Source organism: Lepisma saccharinum, chromosome 3, assembly GCF_977018435.1.
Source record: "Lepisma saccharinum chromosome 3, izLepSacc3.1, whole genome shotgun sequence".
In the NCBI taxonomy this organism is placed as follows: Eukaryota; Metazoa; Arthropoda; class Insecta; order Zygentoma; family Lepismatidae; genus Lepisma; species Lepisma saccharinum.
The window spans coordinates 92,293,524-92,313,777 of NC_139231.1; the positions used below are offsets into that span (position 1 = coordinate 92,293,524).

The window sequence follows — 20,254 nt, forward strand, 5'->3', positions numbered from 1 at the left end:
CTTCATTAACTTTTGTCTTCTCGTTTAATATCTAAAAAACTAAAAGTTAAAATATACAAAACAGCAATTTTGCCTGTAGTATTATATGGGTGTGAAACTTGGTCCCTTAAATTGAGAGAGGAACATAAATTGAGAGTATTTGAAAATAAGTTCCTTAGGAAAATATTTGGACCTAAAAGGGATGAGGAGACAGGTGAGTGGAGAAGGTTACATAATTTAGAAGTACATAATTTGTATTCATGTCCAGATATTATTAGAATAATTAAATCAAGAAGACTTAGATGGGCAGGCCATGTGGCACTAATGGAAGAGGAAAGTGGAGTTTACAGGATTCTTGTTGGGAAACCTGATGGTAAGAGACCTGTAGGAAGGCCAAGACGAAGATGGAGGGACCGTTGATAGATAGATAGATAGACCTAAAGGAAATCGGTAGGGATGGAAAAGAGTATATAGATCTTGCTCAAGGTAGGGACAGATGGAAGGCCTGTGTTGCTGCAGCCATGAACCTTCGGGTTTAAGAAGGCTAGAGAGTTAGTTAGTTAGTTACTGTAGTGTGGTATCTTTGATTTTGATTTGTTGTTTTAAGTTCACTTTATGGACAGGAAGGCTTATCGGGACTGGACCTACAGTTTAAAGTGGGATCTGAACCAGTAGTGTAGTATCATATGGCATTTCATTTATCCCACGTCTGAAGTGGCCTCAGAGAAGGTTGACGTCTTGTACTCCGGGGAAGAAGCGATGGCAATTTTTTGCCGTTATTAAGCCGGATGACATAACATGTTTATCTTACAGTGACGAATTTTAATGGTGGGGGGTGGGGTGGCGTATCTTCCGTGGCGGGAATGAAAATTTGGCTTTCTTGACGGGGATACTAGGCGCAGAAATACCTACAACCCCTCCCCCCCTCACTAAGTTAAGTCCCACCTTGCTACACTGCTACGAGGCCACCTTTCTCCATTGCGTGTTATTCATTCGAGGTGGACCTTTACGCACAATGGAGACGCGCTTATGTCTAAGTCCCCTTGTATGTCCTGGCAGGACAAATGGGATTCAGATCCTGTTTCAACGTTCGAATGTCAACATCATCATTCATCCCTTCCCCGAGGACCGAGACTGGAGTTTGACGTAGAATTCGCCCTGTTTATCTTCAAGTCTCTCCCTGCTGTTCTTATCGTAAGAAGCCACGGCGTCTACTTATCACTATTAAGAGAACACCGGTACACGCTTCTCCCTCCAGATGTCTCCACTTGTGCTTGATTGAAGTTCCTGTCGCTCGTCCTTGTTTCCCCCTCCTCGCTGTTAGCTGCTTTATGCGACCCTTTTGTCCCTTACTAAGTTAATTTCCAGGTACTCTTCTTCCAACCCCTAAACATTTACGAGGGTTGAAAAAGGGCTGTGGAGCAGGAAGAAATAATTTAAGCATTTATTAGCTTTTTGCATGGCGGCATTTGCGCTCACGAAGTTGCGAGAAAACAAGAAGAATCTACTGAACAGCTATTTTTCTGTAAGTTTTAGCTTTCAAACCCATGTAACACGTGACAGGCAACAAGTAACACGCCACACGGTAGTTTCACACTCAAGCGAAAAGCGACATGTCTAAAAAAATAAAAAGATTTCACTGCGCATGCGCCATCAGTAGATCGACGCGACAAGATGCATGCTATTGTCGTGTCACGCTGGTAAGAAAGATTGTATTTATTTCTGGTTTGTTGTCAAGTGAAACTTGTCGCTTGTTGGTTTGGTCTGACAGCGGACTTCCTTGGCGAAGTGGTTAACGCAGGGGTCTCGGATTCGAATCCAGGTCTGGCCTTGGGTGTTTTTGTGAGTGTCTCTTCATCAATTTCATCATATCATCATTTCATTCTAATGGCCGCGATTAGTCAAAAGAGGAAGAAAAGCGACGATAAATAACAAGACTCTAAAACCATCCTTAACTCAAACTTACGACTTTCTTGCAAATTGTCATTAATGAGTCATTAGTAATGACTCATTACCTACTCGAAATTATGTGGATTGTTAGACCTTTTGTAATCAGGGGGTCCCGTGAAGGCACATAGAGGGCTTCCGATTAGGCTACCTGTGCATAAAGAGGACTTAAAACATAAATGAGAAAGATTGTGTTATGAAAAGTTCTGTCATCTGTAAGAGCATTTAAATGTGGCTTAAAATCCATCATCTTGAAAGCAGTTGAAATGCATTGCCAAATCGTTCACGCAGGAAAATATAAAATGTCCTCCACGGGAAAAAAATACTATAAGTCCATTGCAAATTTTCCCCCTTCATGATACAATTTCCCCCTCTGAAAGCACACGAGGACGAAACACAATGGACCTTCTAGTATATTATCCCTCCGGAAATTTCGCTCCTCCTTCAAATTCTTAGATCCGAGTTTCTATCACTAGGGGGACGTTTACATCAGTGTACTTTGTCCGCCAGGAAATTATGCAATAAGTGACTTACGGTATTTCGTCCTCCCTGTCATAATGTTGAAATAAATATTTCAACTTAAAAGCAATGAAGTTGCACCTTATTTGGAGTGGTCACAAAATTGGCCATGTGCACCCTCTGTTCCCAAGGCCCTCCTCAACAAAGAATCCAGTAGTATTACTATAACCGTCCTAAATGCATTCTGACTTTAGTTTGTTCATTTCCGAAACTGCGGCCTAGACATAGATGTGTGAATGCCAGCAGAATTTGGAGGGGTCGCTACATTACTAAAATCAGTTTGCGTCGATCACCTTGAAAAGCCGTCATTAGTTATTTTTGATCACTTGATAAAGAAATTGGTAAAAAGTCTCCGAGTCATTGTCTCGTGTCTCACACTAGGGAGCATTCGTTTCCACTGTGCTTGTCTTCCGGTTGAAAGACACGCCCACTTGCTAAGCCTCAGCTCGGAAGGCGATATATCGGTGAAAGTATCGGCATCGGTGGGAATCGGTTAGAGTATCGGCATCGGTGGGAATCGGTGAGAGTATCGGCATCGGTGGGAATCGGTTAGAGGATTGGCATCGGTGGGAATCGGTGAGAGTATCGGCATCGGTGGTAATCGGTTAGAGCATTGGCATCGGTGGAAATTGGTGAAAGTATCGGTATCGGTGGGAATCGCTTAGAGCATTGGCATCGGTGGGAATCGGTGAAAGTATCGGCATAGGTGGGAATCGGTGAAAGTATCGGCATCGGTGGGAATCGGTTAGAGCATTGGCATCGGTGGGAATCGGTGAAAGTATCGGCATCGGTGGGAAACGGTGAGCGTATTAGAATCGGTGGGAAACGGTGAGAGTATCGACATCGGTGGGAATCGGTGAGACTATCGGTATCGGTTCTACATTAGTGGTATCGGCTCAGCCCTACTCAATACCTAACTAACGCGACAAGAAATCAACTAATGTAAGCATTGGCTCTCGTTCGACCTTGTCTTACTTTTACCACTGGAAAACAGGGCTTTCGGGCATTTCCTGACTTTACCGGTACTCTTTTTTTAAATTAATTCAAGAGGCAACAGAATTCTTTGTATCTTATCAAAAATGCCTTTAGATAGAATTCACAATGTAGCTGGTGCAAAAAAAAATCAGAACAAAAAAGGATGGATTAAATCTTTCAGTAAGGCCATGCGCTTTTATTGTCACTTCCATATAATTAATGCAACCGAGGATTAACAGGAAAAAATAAACCTGAAGGAATTATGGAACAGAAAAAATCCCCTGGGAGTTTCTTCAGGGAGAGAAAGGACGAACCCATTTCTGTGTTTCACATTTTAATATTTATCAACCTCTTCCTATAGATTTCTTTAGCTCATTATAGAAAATGTACTTTGTAATGAAATTCTTGATCTTAGGGACGGGATCCGTCATGTTTTATTCCCGAAATTTCAGGATGTACTGACGACGGATATAGGAAGGGAGGAAGTAAGGAAGATACATTTGAATCGAAGAAAGTGAAGTCTCTCTGGTGTAAGTATAGAGAAGAGGATTTGCATATTTTATGCAGATGCCCATACACTCTTTCTTAGGCTTCTGGTAAGGATGGAGACTGAAAGGTAATGCAAGAAGGCAAAGACGAAATTCTTGAGTTTCCTATGCTCTTTCTAGCACTTTCTGTATCATATTTTTATGCTGCTTCTTTCTCTCTGAGGAGTATGTGAAGTTGCTTTTCAGCATGTAAGATTCGGTGGTACTTTTGCGAGTCTGCCAGGTACCCATTGGGATTTTAAAATTAGAATATATCTTCGTGAATATTAGGCTAGCTAGCACTAAGCCCGCCAATTCCTTTATACTCCTCAGTCGTCATGAAGAAGCGGATCTGTATATACACTCAAATGTTTAAACTAGGCAGACAAATAAACACTACATATATTGTGACAGGCCCAAATATGTTGAAATGTATTATTTGCTAATTACTGTTTTACTTGTTATTATCTTGTTTGAGTTTGTTTTCAAGTATAATTTATGCACAGAAAGGCTTTCGTTGATTACAAAGCGACAAAGTTATCACTACGCAAGTGTACTTACTTTCTTTTATGGTATTTCAAAACATATTGTACAGAATTAATATACTGTATTTTTAGACTCCATATACTGTAAAATACAGTAGCTTAGAAATTATGAAACTATGTACTTAAATAGCATTATAAAATACAAAAGTGCCAAAATAGGCTTCTAGTAATTCCTCTAACGTGGAATTGATTGGATCTGTGTTATTCAGAACAGAGTAAATCTGCTGAATCTTTTGTTGCTGTGGGTAAAAAGAGATTTTGAATCTTTTGTTGTTATGGACAAAAAAAAATTGCTGAATCGTAGATCGTCTTGGAAAAAACCTGCTGAATCGTTAGCTGGTCTGGGCAGATATACTGCTGAATCGTTAGCTGTTCTCGGCAGAAATACTGCTTAGTTGTTAGCTGTTCCGGACAGAAATACTGCTGAATCAATAGCTGTTCTGGGCAGAAATACTGCTGAATCGTTAGCTGTTCTGGGCAGAAATACTGCTAAATCGTTAGCTGTTTTGGACAGAAATACTACTGAATCGTTAGCTGTTCCGGGCAGAAATACTGCTGAATCATTAACTGTTCTGGTCAGATAACCTGCTGAATCGTTCGCTGTTCAGAGAAGGAAAGCTGCTGAATCGTTAGGTGTTCTGGACAGAAAAGTTGATGAGTTGTTTGTTCTTTTGGGCAGAAAACCAGTTGATTCGTTTGTTGCTTTGGACAGAAAACCTACTGAATCGTATCTAGTTTTGGGCAGAAAACCTGCTGAATCGTTTGTTATGGACAAAAACGTGCTGAATCGTTTGCTATTTTGGTCACAGTAAAGTAAAAGTAAAGTAAAGTGCTCCCCTGTGCAAAGCACCACGCCATGAAGGCGTATAGGGGGTGCGGGGGTAACGCCCCACACTTTCTTGATCCGGTCGTGAGTGGGGGTGATGTGATCAGCATCACGCCCCTTTACCGCCTTTACCCCCCAGGGTTTCCCCCAGGTACCCATGTTATTCGACGCTGGGTGGGCGCCGGGACCGCTTCCATCGTTAGAAAAGTTCCCGGATTTGAACCGGCCGGGGATCGAACATGGCAGTCAGACGCGTTACCGACTGAACCACAGACATGCTGAATCGTTTGTTGTTTTGGACAAAATCTGTCGAATTGTTTGACAAAACCTGCTGAATCGTTTGTTCTTTGGACAAACATTTGCTGAACAGTTTGCTGTTCTGGATAGAAAACCTACTGAATCATTTGTTGTTCTGGACAGATAAACGTCTGAATATTTTTTTTTCTGGACAGAAAAATCAAACATAGCAACATTATGCAATAGGTACGGCGTCTTATCGTTGACTTATCAGAGACTTCGATGAAAAAGTAGCCAGCCAAAGACACGCGATGTTTGTCGAAATGGTAGTAAAATTTATCCCCACTTACTTAACGCTCCGTGCATGTTTTTTATTGACCCATTTGCACAAAACGCGTTATCATGCATTTCAGCCACGAGGTGATCCTTATCTTATATCAGCCGGAATTGGAGGGAGAGAAATTTATATTTATATTTCACCGTGATATTGCGACAGATAGAAATCAAAACTAGATTAGTCTTTCTCTCTCTCTCTCCCTCTCTCTCTCTCTCGCTCTCATACACACACAGCGGAAGCACGCTATTCGAATTAATGCACTATTCTGTGCCTGTTTTCTTTCATTGAGGGGGGGATGATGGTCCCTTTACGCAACTTGGTCCCCCGAGTTCACGCAACGTCCGCATATTTCCCAGCGCACGCGCCTATGCGTAGACCCCTCCCTACGCACCCCATATAACGAACACGCTTCCACTAATAAAGAAGGAAATTTACCGCACCGGCGCGACCCCAATCTATTTATCATTCTCGCACTCAAATACGGGGTGGCAACCGCCCCCTCCACCCCCTCTCTAGTGAATGGTTGTAGCGTACACTAGGAACGTGTAGAATGCCAGTATAACACACGAATGTGTCCTCGCGGTAATTAGCATCATGGTACTGTCGCAGGCAAAAGTATTTTAGAGCGTAGGGCCAAGCGCAACAATGAAAAGGGAGCACGTGATCAACTCCAGGCATGCTTTAATATCCTGTTTCCAGTTTAGCTGGAACTTTCGTAATGACGAAAGATTGTAGCTGGATTCTTATGGCGTTTCGCCAAAGAAGACCGATTTGAAACCAGTTACGACAGAGCAATTGGTAAGGATGACGTAACCTGGTTCAATACTCGACGCTACTGGTTCATGTGCTACGCATTGATTGACTGATTCTGCCACTTTGGGCTAATCTCGAAGATGTTAATCAGTGAAGATATGGTGAAACTGAAGATGGGACACTTACACACAATAGGCTTTCCAGGGCGGAATTCGAACCCGGGACCTCTGTATATTAGTCGTCACTATAAGATTCATCTTAATTCTTTCTTATTTTGCGTCTCTTTTCTCTATTCGCCATACACATAGTGGTTCGGATTCCACTTTAAACTGTAGGTCAAGTCTCGATTAGCCTTACTGTGCACAAAGTGGACTTAACAAAACAAATCAACCAACCAATCTAGTCTTTTAAAAGAAATAATATCTCGTTTGCTTCAAATTGTCTCACAAGAGACTATCCGTCAACTGCAATTTGGACGATAATTGATCTTTATATAATCTTTGTTTTGCATGTTGTTGTTTATGGTTGCTAAGGAGACTAATTAATGCTGCTTTCACGAAATGAAGGTTGCATAATAATTAATTGGTGTATTATAATATTTTTGGTTTATTTTAAAACTTATTATCTCTGTCCCTGTGGAAACAAATCTTGTAGAAGATTTCAGTTAAAAATAATAATTCAACTTTATATTATTATTTCCTGAAAAACACATTAGATAAGATGAAGAGAGTTACTCTGGTGGCTTCCATATAAAGATATGAGAGGTCCAACTTAAGCATCAACTATAAATAGCAATATTATACAAATCCCTATGTATGAAATCCCTATATATACATTCATGAATCAACTAGGCTTTCAACTAACATTAAAAAGCTTACAGTGATGATATGGTACTTGTGTACAAATGTGCTTGATTTTGTTGAAATCACAATGACATTTTCCTTATTAGAAAGGAATATTTATTTTGTGTAGATAGGGACAACAACATAGATAATAGAAGAATAGCATACATGGGAATGAAGGAAAAGCAAATTAGGTTCAATAAAATTACCAATAAAATCTTGTCCAGAAATTCTCTGAATTGAGAGACCGCAACACGTGTTTCTTACTGATCGGCTGGTCCCGAATCAGCCAATCATACTCATTTTACGATTCTAAACGTAACATTTACGGTCGAAATACCATTAAAAGCAAGCCGTATGCATGTTACACATACCGTCATTCTGTATGAGGTCAGCGAACAGAGTTCATTTCAACCAGAGGGCTCATATAAAAGAAGAAGAGCCGGAATAGGGCTTTCTTTATCTCGCAGTAATTTGACGGGGGGGGGATATGCCCATCCATAGAAATTAACACCCTCCACCCCCCCGCAGAAAAGAAAAACCACACTGCAGAAGTGAAGTGAGTTTTTCACAGATGGCGTGAAGAGGGCAAGATTGGCCGCCATGTTGCGGTCTTGGCCGTATGAGAGTCCGCAGCTGCAGAAGCGCCCCTTCCCCCCGTTGCCCCCCCCTCTCTTTCGTTAAACTCTCATGGTCAACAGAGAGGCCGATACAGGCGAAAATTACGCCGCCTTTGGACTTGAAATTAAGCGGGGTTTGCAGAATGGGTTTGGTGGAGGTTTGGTCTTCTAGTGTTTGAACCGGACTAAAGGATGCGGTTTCGACTTTCCCTCTCTTCTTTTGGATTCTGGTCTCTTCCATTTTCTTCCTTCCCCTTTCTAATCTTCTCCGCTTTATGGCCGGGGACACGTAGATACCAAAATGAGATAGTTTTAGGCACGAACTCGAGTTGCATCTGTATACACCCATTGATGTCAAATGTAGTTCAACCGAGAGCGGAATAAATAATATGATGATAAAGGAATTGGTACATTTTGCTTTGTACAAGTCGTGGGTGGAATAAAGGGGGACGGTTGCCGATGTCCCCACAACGAAGGGATGTAACGGGGTTACCTTCTGGTAAGGCACCGAAAAGTCAACCTCATTTCCACGTAGTCCACACCGGTAACTGCTCCTTACAGGCAATTGCGAGGTTTTTGATTGATTGATTTGGTTCAATTTATGATATGAAGAAAATGATGAATGGACACCCACAAGCATCCATTCTCGGGCCGGGATTCGAACCCGGGACCCCTGGCGGCGCAGCGCGATGAGCTAACCACTTCGCCACGGAGACCGGCTTTGTGAGGTTGTGTTGTCCTGTGTTTGTCCTTCTCTGTGCTCCTTTACAGAGGAGATTTCAGTCCTTAGAGACAGACTATGAATGATTGAATTAGTTTTAAAAATCGAGTAAGAAATATTTTATTTCTATGTTAGTGGTCTACCCTCAATTCTAATATAGTTAAGAGACTTATCTCCGTTTTTCGTGAAGGGTAAAAAGAACATATGTGATGAGTAACTACAAATGCGCCATTCCGATAACTTGCGTCCCAATAGAAGGTGCATTAGTAATGTTCGCATATGTGTATTTAAATTACATGCAGAAACAAAGAGGAAAGAAATAAAGTGTGCATGTTTTCAATTAATCTAACTATACTGTTCATATAATTAAAACTCTAATTCCCTCTCTAACATTCATAAACTTAAATATTTGAAGACTAAAGTTGGTACACGCTGTAAGTGTCACAATAATTCAAACACCGTTTTCCACTTTAAACTGTTAAATGTGCCATGCTTTATAATGTGGTCAACGTGAAATGTGCCTGGTAGCCCTCTAAGTAGTTGAAAGGGCGCGTAAAGAGGTCACTACGGACTGATGTGCGGAACGGTGCGATTTCCCAACACTTTCGCTTTTGGCACTTACAACGTTTACCATTTTTAGTCCTCATTTATTGTCACAGAAACACAATATTTCTTCCATTTGTCCCTATCCCTGACATGATCGATCCAATTAGTTGAAAGTTGCCGAATAATGAAATAAGAAAACTTATAACGGTTCTATTAAAATATTCAGTCTTAATTTTTCGTAGATTTTCGGGACAAAAGTCTTAATATATATTACTTCTTAGTACTATTGCTGATAACTTCGCATGTATAAGTGTATTTCCCCTAATTTTATCTTTTTAAAAAAAATCCATTCAGCTGCTTATTTTTACGACACTCTTCTTTACTCGATATTTCCCTTTCTATTCTATTATCTCCAACAATTCCTTCCTCTATTACTTTATCGTCTTTCCCTTTGTTGCTGTTAGCTGGCAGCATGTTATCTAACTCACGAACATGCCTTAATTGTTGGCAGTTTATCTGGTTATCTTCAGTTCTGCTACGCAACAACAATCTATCATTGACGTGGAACAAGCAAGCAGGCACCATTGGCCTTTCAGAGCGGATGGCCGTAAGTATGATGATTTTATCATCGGGAACATAGATCAACGTCAACGCACTAAGCTGTCAGGCTGAAAAGGCACGCTTCCCATTGATAGGCTTAAGCCGTACACGGTGGTTCTCGGGTGGTCTAATGTATAGGATAGTTCTATGCTATTCATGGATGGCGTTTGCGATGTGTAAAATAATTAGTGTTTTGTCATCGTTGGCTTAGTGAAATGGTGTACTTCCTTCAATTATTTCGCGGCCATACGGAATTGAGTTCTTTCCAGATTCTCGAATAGAAAATGTTGTTGTTCTACTTTATAGGACGATATATTTCCACCATTGTGCTACCGGATGCCAACTGGGCACCCGAGGTTCTGGGTTTGAGCTCCGGCTTTGGAACGGTTGTCAACGTCTCTTCAATTTTCCTAATACGCACCCTTATTCTTATTACAATTAGTCGAAAGTGGCAGGCCGTATAATCAAGGGGTCCCGGGTTCGATACCCGGTGGAGGCACATATAGTGATTCCGATCTCACTTTAAACTGTAGGTCCAGTCCCAATTAGCCTTACTGTGCATAAAATGGACTTAAAACACCCACTCAATCAATCGAAAGTGGCAGGAAAGAGACACAAAATAATTGTTTTTTTGTATTTTTTAGTTTATTTTTAAGTTCAATTTATGATTGATTGATTTGGTGTGTTAAGTCCACTTTATGCACAGTAAGGCTAATTGGGACTGGACCTACTGTTTAAAGTGGGATCCGAACCACTATATGTGCCTCCACCGGGTATCGAACCCGGGACCCCTTGATTACAAGGCGACGACGCTGAGTTCACTTTATGCAGAGAAGGTTAATACGGACTGGACCTACAGTTTACAGTGCGATTCTTCACCAGACGACGCAAAGTAATAAAAACACATTAAGATATAATTTGTTCAGAATATTCTACAACGGTGCTTTGACACATTCCGTGTTGAAATTGTGTTCTAGCATATTATTGGTTATCCCCCTTTTCATTGTAAGTACTTTAAACCTACTTGTATATTTCTTATTTTGCTTATATTTTTGCAACAGTGAGGATCAACAATGATGAGATAAGCTATATGTGGCATTGGTGGTCCAGCATGTTGAGTGGTCGACTCGCATCTCGCTACTGAAGGTTCCAAATTCGAGTTCTGACCTGGACATTCGTATCTGGGAGTGTCCCTTCATCAATTTCTACGATGTACTGTGTATGACATTTCTGATGTTTGACGTCACTCATATACCTCTTAATATCAATCGCTATGACGAGAATGAATGTTTACATGAAGAAACAAGGCCACTGCTGTGATCGGTTCGGATATGGAGGATCATCGGTTGAAACCTTATGAAAGTAAATACCATGGACGCTTGTTTTCTTAACCACGTGCGTTTCTTTCAATTCTCCCTCTTCTCATATACATCGTCGCGTTGAATCTAGCGTTACAAGTAAGCGGAGTTGAATCAACCAGTACACACTCTGGCCGGGACTCGAACCTGAGAACATCCAGTAGGGATATTATGAAACACTCAGAATGTGTTCGTTCAATTAATCATGAATCTTCATAGTTACGACTAATATAGGAAGGTAGGAAAGTGGAGTAAAATAATAAATTACACAGAGCCTAGCTCATCTACATACTACATTTCCATCTTCACATTATCTCACCTTTTTCTCTTCCAAGGATTCTAACCAATGACCAAAAAATTGAACTGCATTAAGATGTAAAGATAGAAGGTTAAGCTATCCCCTGCAAATTGCAATATGTCATATAGGCATGTGGTAGATTGTCGAGGTAGGATCACGTGGTCACACCACGCCCCTATTCCCTGTTATCTCTCAAGTTAGACTTCAGATATCCATTTATTAGTATCTGAGCCACTCAATGCAGGGCTATTGAGGCAAAAATTCCCATCTGAAGTTGCCGTGAATCGACCCCTTATCTCCTTCTTGGCACTAAGTATGTTTTTAGAGAAATTCTAATTCGGTGCTAAGTCATAGGTTCTTATAGGTCTTTTCAGTTCTTACGGCTGGCGCTCTAGAAGCTGGCAGGGGAAGCGGGGAGCAGGAAAGTGACCAATCCAGCACGATAAGAAACGCAGCGGCCAGTAGAACGAGTTTCACGTAGTACTTTTTCCGGCCGCGTCGTGTCTCTTGGCGCCACTGCTGTTGTCTGGTTTGTCTGTTGCGTAATCCCCGCTCCCCACTTCCCTTGCCAGCTACTAGAGCGCCCGCCGTAAGAACTGAAAAGATCTATAGTTTGGAATCCTGGAAAGGTATTCTTTGATGGTTTCTTTTTTCACTTTCATAGCTCATTCTCAACTTCACAGTTATCTCAGAGGGATCAAAAACATGCGTAAACATCCACAATATAATAATATGCCGTGTCTGTGACTTTAAAGTGTGCCAATGGGGTATATACTGCTCTTATTATTAGGAAACTTAAAGTAAAGAGGGTATACGGACAAATAAATCACAGTGTATTAATTAAAAACAAGCACCACCCCATAAAAAATGAGATTTTATGTAACCAAAACATGATTATACATTTCTCTAAGCTGTTTGTTTTAGTTTCATTAATTGCAGTTTTCCTTCGAATACCTTCAGACCAAACATTCACAATCCCTTCCACTAAATTTATTTAAGTGGACAATACTAATTGTACAGTAAAATTACTGTATGCCGTAGCCTTTCCAGTGTTGGCAGTGCATAGGAATATATTTTCCCTTCTTTGGTTCAAAAGCAATAAAGTTAACTGCACCGAAGGTAAGGCTGGTTAATATTAAAACCGTTGTCGTGATACCCCTCCGCGGAAAGGGGTTGAGATTAATGATAGACAGGGGGTTAGAAGCGGATGCTGGAAAAGATTTCGATATCATGCAATTGTTTAGACAGCGGCAACACTGCGTCTTAGTCTCCCATGTAGAACTAGGATGCCACCCTATATAAATTATCCCCATAAAAACACTCGTAAAACTCGAAAGACGAGGGCCCAAGCTACCTAAACGACGTAAATGGCCTCTCTTAATGTATACACCGTCAGAATATTCCCAGCGAGGAAGGAGGCAAAATACGAGAAAAGGGGAGAGGGAGAGAGGGAAGATAAAAATAAGAAACAAAAATGGGGGCTCCGAAGCAACGGGCAACACCATAGAGAACGGAAAATAAAGACAAGAAGAAGCTGTACGGGGGAAATGAGGCGGGGAATCGTGCATTTCGAGGCAGAAAGCTTGTATTTCGGAGGGAGATTTGTTTTTTTTCTCTCTCTCTCTTTGCGTGCGTCTCTCTGTACTCTCAGAAATATGAAATGAAAGTCTTGAGGCGAAGTAGTTGTTCTTGGTTTATTTTTTCCGGTACGCAGGAGAACTGGTGGATATATCTTAGGGTGAGAGTTGGGAAGAATTCTTTTCAAAGTTTCGGTTGTTCGTTACTCTGTCTTCGTAGCTTACTGGGGCATGGGACAGATCTCTTCGTTACGCGTGAAGACAGACTTTACAACAATGCGATCCCCACTGTGCTCGGTTCATTATTATTTATCTGGAGATGTCTTATAACTCACCACCTCGTTTCTAGATTACTTAATTTCAGCAACCTTGCAACCAAGGCTTTTACTAGTGCAAGGCTAACACAAATTGGCATACGTCACTATCGCTGAACCTCTATGACGTTACTGCGGTCACACTATTCACTTTACGAAGCCTAGAAAACCATCAGAAACTGTGAAATGGCACGCTATGCGCGCCACAGCGGCAAAGATTACTATCAGATTAAAAATTATAGATACTCGAGTTTGGACTCGAATTAAAACTTTACCAGTAGATCTACATAAAAACGCGTTACAACAAAATTTTTCTTATTCAATTCTGCTTTAATCTATGCTACAATATTTTTTCGAATAGGCCTTCTAATTTTGCAAACGATCACTATCTTTGAAATTCTGTAAGTCAAAAACGGGTTATGATCGGTAGGGTGCAGAAAGAAAGGTTTTAAACACAATTATTAATTTTTAGGTTTTCAAAATTTCTGAAAAAACCGTCATTTTCAATTTTGCCAAACAACGTTTTCTCAGTATTGGGTGTCCTACAAATACAATATTGGTCTTGTTTTGAAGCTCTTTGAATCTGTTCTTCAAGTCTTTGTCAATTCACATTGCGAAACCGATTTTATATATATTTTTATTTCACGGATTAAAAATGTACGGGGAACATGGCAACATCGCAATCATTGACTCTCAGCTCCCGCTGGCAGTTTCTGCGCTTTAACGGACATCGCTGTGTGCTGTGTTGCCACGTTTCGCGAACAGCTGAATAAAAATCTGATATCTGATATCACCTTGGTTAGTCATATATCCAGCCTATATTAAAGCTACGTAGAAATTTTATGCCCATTATATCTAATGATTTGTGTTTCAATGTTACATTTAAGATAAAACCTGTCAAAGACATGTGCTTGCCTTGTTTCCACTTCAACGTGCAATAAACTAACTATGGATTGTGTACACAGACTTATACACTTTTTAGAGTACGTTCTTCTATAGTTTAACACAAACATAACACATAATATTTAGTGTGTGTTTTAATATTTTTAGAACATAAATAGCACATTATTTTTAATGATACATAACAAACATTTAACGTATTTGATATTGCACATATGAATCTGAAAAGTAATCCTTGTAATTGTTAATATTTTCTTATCTTTTCAGTGCCGCCTAGAAAAATCGTAATTTTAAACGAGAAAAAGGTTGAGAAAACGTCGGTTGTGGGCCCTTACACAGAGGGGGCTAGTGTCAAATTAGTCTGCGTCGTCTCTGGGGGTAAGTTGAAATTTAGAAAACATTTTAATGCCTTTTAAGTTTACATAATTTATGATTTGTACCGAGAAAAGTAATGTTTATAGAAATGCCATCACGGATTTCAACATATTGCAAATCACCACGTGTATGCGAGATTCCGAAAGTTTCGACGACACGATTCCAATTTCGGGCAATCTCCTCCAGATTTTTCGGGATGTGTATATACCTAAGTGTTGAAACCGATTGTAAATGTCAGTCTTAATTTCATAAATGCGAAAATTTGTAGAATGAAAGATTTATATATTTTTTAAAGTGTGCTGAGTTGGTTACTAATATGAAGTAACTCAGATACAAGTAGCTGTAAGTTACTTTTACAGTTTGCATGTGCTGGAAATTTTCTTGTAAGTAAATTACACGTAATACATTCTAATAAATAAATATATGAGGACTTGCATGTTTTTTATGTTTACGGTATAGTCACGGACAGTTCTGGGTTGTAACAATCCAATTGACTGTACATATTATAGGTCTTCATATAGTTATGTTATTGCAAGAACTAAAATAAGTGATGAAACAAGGACTCAGCTTTGCTTGAATGATTGTACGAAGAAGAGTCAAATGAATATCTTAATTTGTTTATGTTTCTTATCTATTAGATTTCTATATGTAGGGTTGCACAGGTTTGCTGCATTTTAGCACAGACCTATTGATGATCTACATATATTTTCAACTTTGAGTTACTGTCCGGATATCGTAAGAAGATAAGTCTTTGGTGTCCACGTGCAGTTACTTTTGTGCCACTGCGAAGGCCTTTCCTCCCATCTGCCTGCGATCTGAGGTCATTGTCGAACTTTCTCCTCCATTAGCAAACTTGCTGTTGTGGTAAGGATGCACAGAGATATTGAATTATCATTTGCATAGAAATTTCTATAAGTTTTAGGCTGACACAGGGCAAGAAACCACTCCTTTCCACTGATGCAAGTGTGTATAGGAGGTGCCATTGAAGTTCACTTCATTAGTGTAGCAACCTTGAGGTCGTTTTGTAAATAACAGTTGGTTCCTCATGTAAATTTGAGGTGTATACAGTCTGCCCTACAATTTTTATTGGACTTTATAAGGTTTTCATGTGGCTCGCCCTTGTAATTTGAAAAATCGTTCGCATGCTCGCTATGATATTTTACATGAATTCCACTTGCACCTGTTTCTCTTTCTCTTCTATTCCAAGCTCAACAATATCTGCTTCCTCGACAATGGCTTCTTTCTAGCTTGAATACCGCGTTCCAAATTAATGTATCGATCCACCACAAGCTGTGAAGTCTTAGCGCAATAAGAAGTGACAGATTGCAATAATGCGTGGATGTTCTAAATTTAGCATGCAACGAAGCCTCACTTCCTCAGGATTTTACACGAAAGTTCTTTCACTTTAGGATCCAGCCAAGACACAGTGTTTGAAAGCGGAGTTGCAACAGTTACGTCTTCTGCCACGTTGCTAAATATTCAATATAAGTATTCCCTCGGGATTTTACACGAAAATCCTTTCACCTCAACATCCAGAGAATGCACAAGAGTTGGAAACAAAGTTGCCACAGTTAACTCTTCTGCCACGTTTCATCAATATAAGTATTTAAGTGCCGCAAAGTAACTGTTACTTTTGACTGCGTTACTTCCAAACACACACACAAACGAATTTTGTTTCTGGGCCCGCATCTGTTTGAACTTGTAAAGAAACAACATCGACAGACGCTACGCTTGATATATGGCCTTGGAAAATAATCTCCTGCTTTCTTCTTCTCAACAAAGAAACGAAAACACCCCTGCTTCATCAGATAATTTCCGCACCTCCCAGGCACCGCTTTTATTGTTGGATTCACAGGCAAGCTCTCGGCTCCTGAGGCACCCAACAGCCGGAATAATCAAATGAGGATCACATCCAAGAAAAAGGACCTTCGAGTCAACTTCCCCCTGTTTGCCGGCAACAAACAAAACTCTGGAGCCTGAACTGAAGGCGCTGTTCACGGCGTGTAGAGAATGACAAACAGCGGAAGGAGTCTTTCGTCGTCCACAGGTGGTCCCAGGAGGCACCCTTTCCTCTCTGCATTCTCCGGTACCTTGTTTACATTTTCTTTGTTGTCGACTTAGCAGAGGAGGAAAAAAAATGGAAATTTTCCTCTAAGTTTTGCCTTTCTGACTGCCTGTCAATATTTGAATATATATTTACGCTTCCTCCTGCTTCGAAGATTTAGTACATATTTCCCAAGCTTATATTTTCTATTTCGTGCAATCTCCCGTCTCTTATCTACCCCGTTAAGGTAAAAGACAAGTCTTTTCAGAATTTTGAACTATTCTTCGTCCATTGTAAGAACGAAGTTAATGTAAACAAAACCAGTTGATTTTTGAGAGCTATATTGTTCATAGCTGTACATCTTCAAAACTTCAATATAGCTGCTGCGTTGGGTGGTATGTCTTGTTAAAGTCACTGTATTCCTATGCGCAATATTAATGCACAGCTGCCACTGGAATAACCAACCAATAGGATTTCTCAAAAGTCACGTGTATTTGTTTCTATTGACTTTGTTTAAATAAAGAACAGATAATAAGACTATTGGCTTTTCAGAGCATCTTACTAACCAAGAAAATTGCAACTTAGCGTACATGACACTTTCTCTTTTCTGTTCTGATCTTTTGGGTAATTCCGGTTATGATGATGAATTGATGATTAGATTAAAGTGATTAACACACACAAACAAATCAGTTGTTATTTTGCAGGCGAGATCACAGTTCTAAAAATCGGATCCCGTTTCGAACAGCAGATTCTGTCCAAAGTTACCAGACAAAAAGAGAAAATGAAATTTTTATTGTCAACCATTCATGAGCCATCGCATAAAACACATTTTTGAGTGAAATTAAGTCACTAGCCAGTAATAAGCACAAAGATTTTCGTGTTGAAAGTATCTTCAGAAGAACAGAAATGACATAAATTATGATTTGATTAATCGCTTTGGAAATATGGAAACTTAAAACCTTGTTAGGATTCACCCAATATTTTTCCTGCTCACGAACCCTTGAAGCTGAGAAAAAGCATTAAATTCCTGTAGATTTCTAGCCAATCCGGGAGATTTGGTAAGCTTTTTACATTCTGAAGGATAAAAGGCAGCCCAATAAGTTAGGAAAAGTCAAAATAAGAAACAGCACTGAACCGTGATGAAAGTAACAGTTATATTTTTTAGCCCGCTTACTAGAATTTAAATTTGGAATGCCGTCTCTCTCCAGTAAATCGAACATTTATTTGTTACGTCAGGAAAAAAAATCTCGATAAATGTATTTTATCCACCCAGCACCATTTTTCCAACCCTCTATATATTCCCTTGAGCCAACCCATTTAGTTTAGCTTAATGCGAAAGTAATTATTTTGTGGTGGCGTGTGTGTAATGAAATATAATGAGCTTGTATAATTTAAACCGTTGTACGAAGGATTTACTGATTGCATCTTTTTTGATTTTCGTTACATTTATGGTACACATTAGATGTGGAAGTTTGGAAAGGTTTATCCGTGCTAGATTATAGTTAGGTATAACCATCAACTTCAAGGAACGAGAAATAGCATAAAGTTGCATTAAACATCATGAAACGTGGTCATTTGAATGACAGGGGATACTACTGTATCGGCCTTTTTGTAGAGGATTATAGGCGGTATAACACACCTACCCCCCACTTAATAATGTAGTACTATCAAGATCTGTCGAAATCAACGAATGTTTGGAAAGGGTTTAACGTAACGAATTGGGTCATTCAAAAATTCAAGGTTGTAAAGTAGGATACGAAAGATCAGCTATGAAAATAAAGTTCTTCAAAAGTGAACCTACGCGTCATAATAATAATAATGTTTCGTGGATGTAACTCTGAAGTTAGTAAATGAAGAAATTAACTATCCAAAGTGTTCATAAGACAAGAGGAGCCTAAGAACGACACAGTAAATCCTCGTCAACGACATTTCTGAGTCTAAGGATATCGTAAACCGGGTAATGTTGTCTGGTCAGTTAAATGACTAATCCTGTCAAAATGACCCCTTTTACAATATGGGCATAAAATGTTTACAGTCTTACAGCTTAAAGAATTGCTGTTCAAGGCATCGACGTACGAACCCCTCAAAGATCGATCACTGATTCGTTCCACGTTCTCCGGCTTCGGTTTATGTCCCTGAAGCACTTTCACCGTGTTCAGCAGCAAGGGTTTGTTGGAAGTTCTCCTATTCTCTTTAATCTTGTTCTGATGCGCTGGAGTTATCGGCTTTTAACATTATGGTCCGAAGAGCACTGCCACTTGCGTGTAGCAACATGACCGTAAATGATCTGCAACGGTGATTCCCAAAGTTGGTACTACATCGTCCCCTTCTGGACAGTGGAGTTACCTCAGGAGGGGAGGATTCTACTGGGCAAGGGGGAGCCGAGGAAGTACCCTTGTTGGTATCTTCATGCAGGAAATTTGCTTGTGTACCCATCGGTTTGAAGCGAAACTACTTCAAGAAGTTGTAACGACCTTACTGACGCATATGTAATAAAAGTGATTAGGTACCAACCTGTTTGTTGCAATCTTGAGATTATCATTATATTGTGTTTGTTTTACATGTTGTTGCTAAGAAAAGGAGTTATTTCCATAAACTGATTGGTTACTTAATTGATATTAGCTTATTATAATGTTCTTGGTTTCTGTAATAACTAATTTCTATGTTATTATGCATAGTTGTTTTAGAAGAAGATAATATTGGAAATGCAAAATTGGACAAAACAACCAAAACAGTGTGACTCTTGACTTGAGACTATTTGAAGTAATCAACATCTTCATTTGTTAATATAAACTTGTTTTATTTTTTCCTGAATACACATTAAGTAAGATAAAGAGAGCTAATCCAGCTTCTTCCTAATAAAGAGCTAAGAGGTCCGATTTTAGACGTTGCTATAAGTAACAACATTTTAGAAATCCCTTTGTAATTACAGATTACAAGCTGCGTGTCAAAGCACATTGTTAAATGGAAGGAGTAGTTTCATCATCTCTACTGTTTAAATTCAATGACAGAAATCATACATATGAAGGCATTGTTGATATTCCTGTAGTGTGCACATTAACAATTGTTGTGATGAAGTTTACTGCTCCTAGAATAGATAATACTGCTGCTAAATGTAGTGCAAAAATAGATTTGTGTAATTCCTGCAGATAACGTGGCACATACAATTCATTCAGTTCCTGCAGTTTTCTAATATTCTTCCTGATAAGAGCACAGTTAAAGATCGTGCCAGTAAGCAAAATCCAACCGTTTGTCCTCACGATTCCTACACTCGATGCGTTTACAATACGGACGTTAACTTATGGCCAAGAAATTCCTTATCTGGTTTGTGATATTTTGAACATGTTACTGCTTTGAATTGTATTATTACATGCTTTTGCATGTGTGAGTGGGGAAAGGCAGTAGGATTTAGTG

At 39.7% G+C, this 20,254-nt stretch overlaps 1 protein-coding gene across 3 annotated transcripts in view; it reads left to right on the forward strand.

Moving 5' to 3' along the window:
• The window catches only part of side-VII (sidestep VII transmembrane protein), a 716,396-nt gene that overhangs the window by 475,041 nt on the left and 221,101 nt on the right, over positions 1-20,254 (forward strand). For all 3 annotated transcript variants that reach the window (XM_083119006.1, XM_083119007.1, XM_083119008.1), the window contains one exon: positions 14,689-14,799. In XM_083119006.1, coding sequence (XP_082975132.1) covers positions 14,689-14,799 — 111 coding nt within the window. The remainder of the gene's footprint in view (positions 1-14,688; positions 14,800-20,254) is intronic.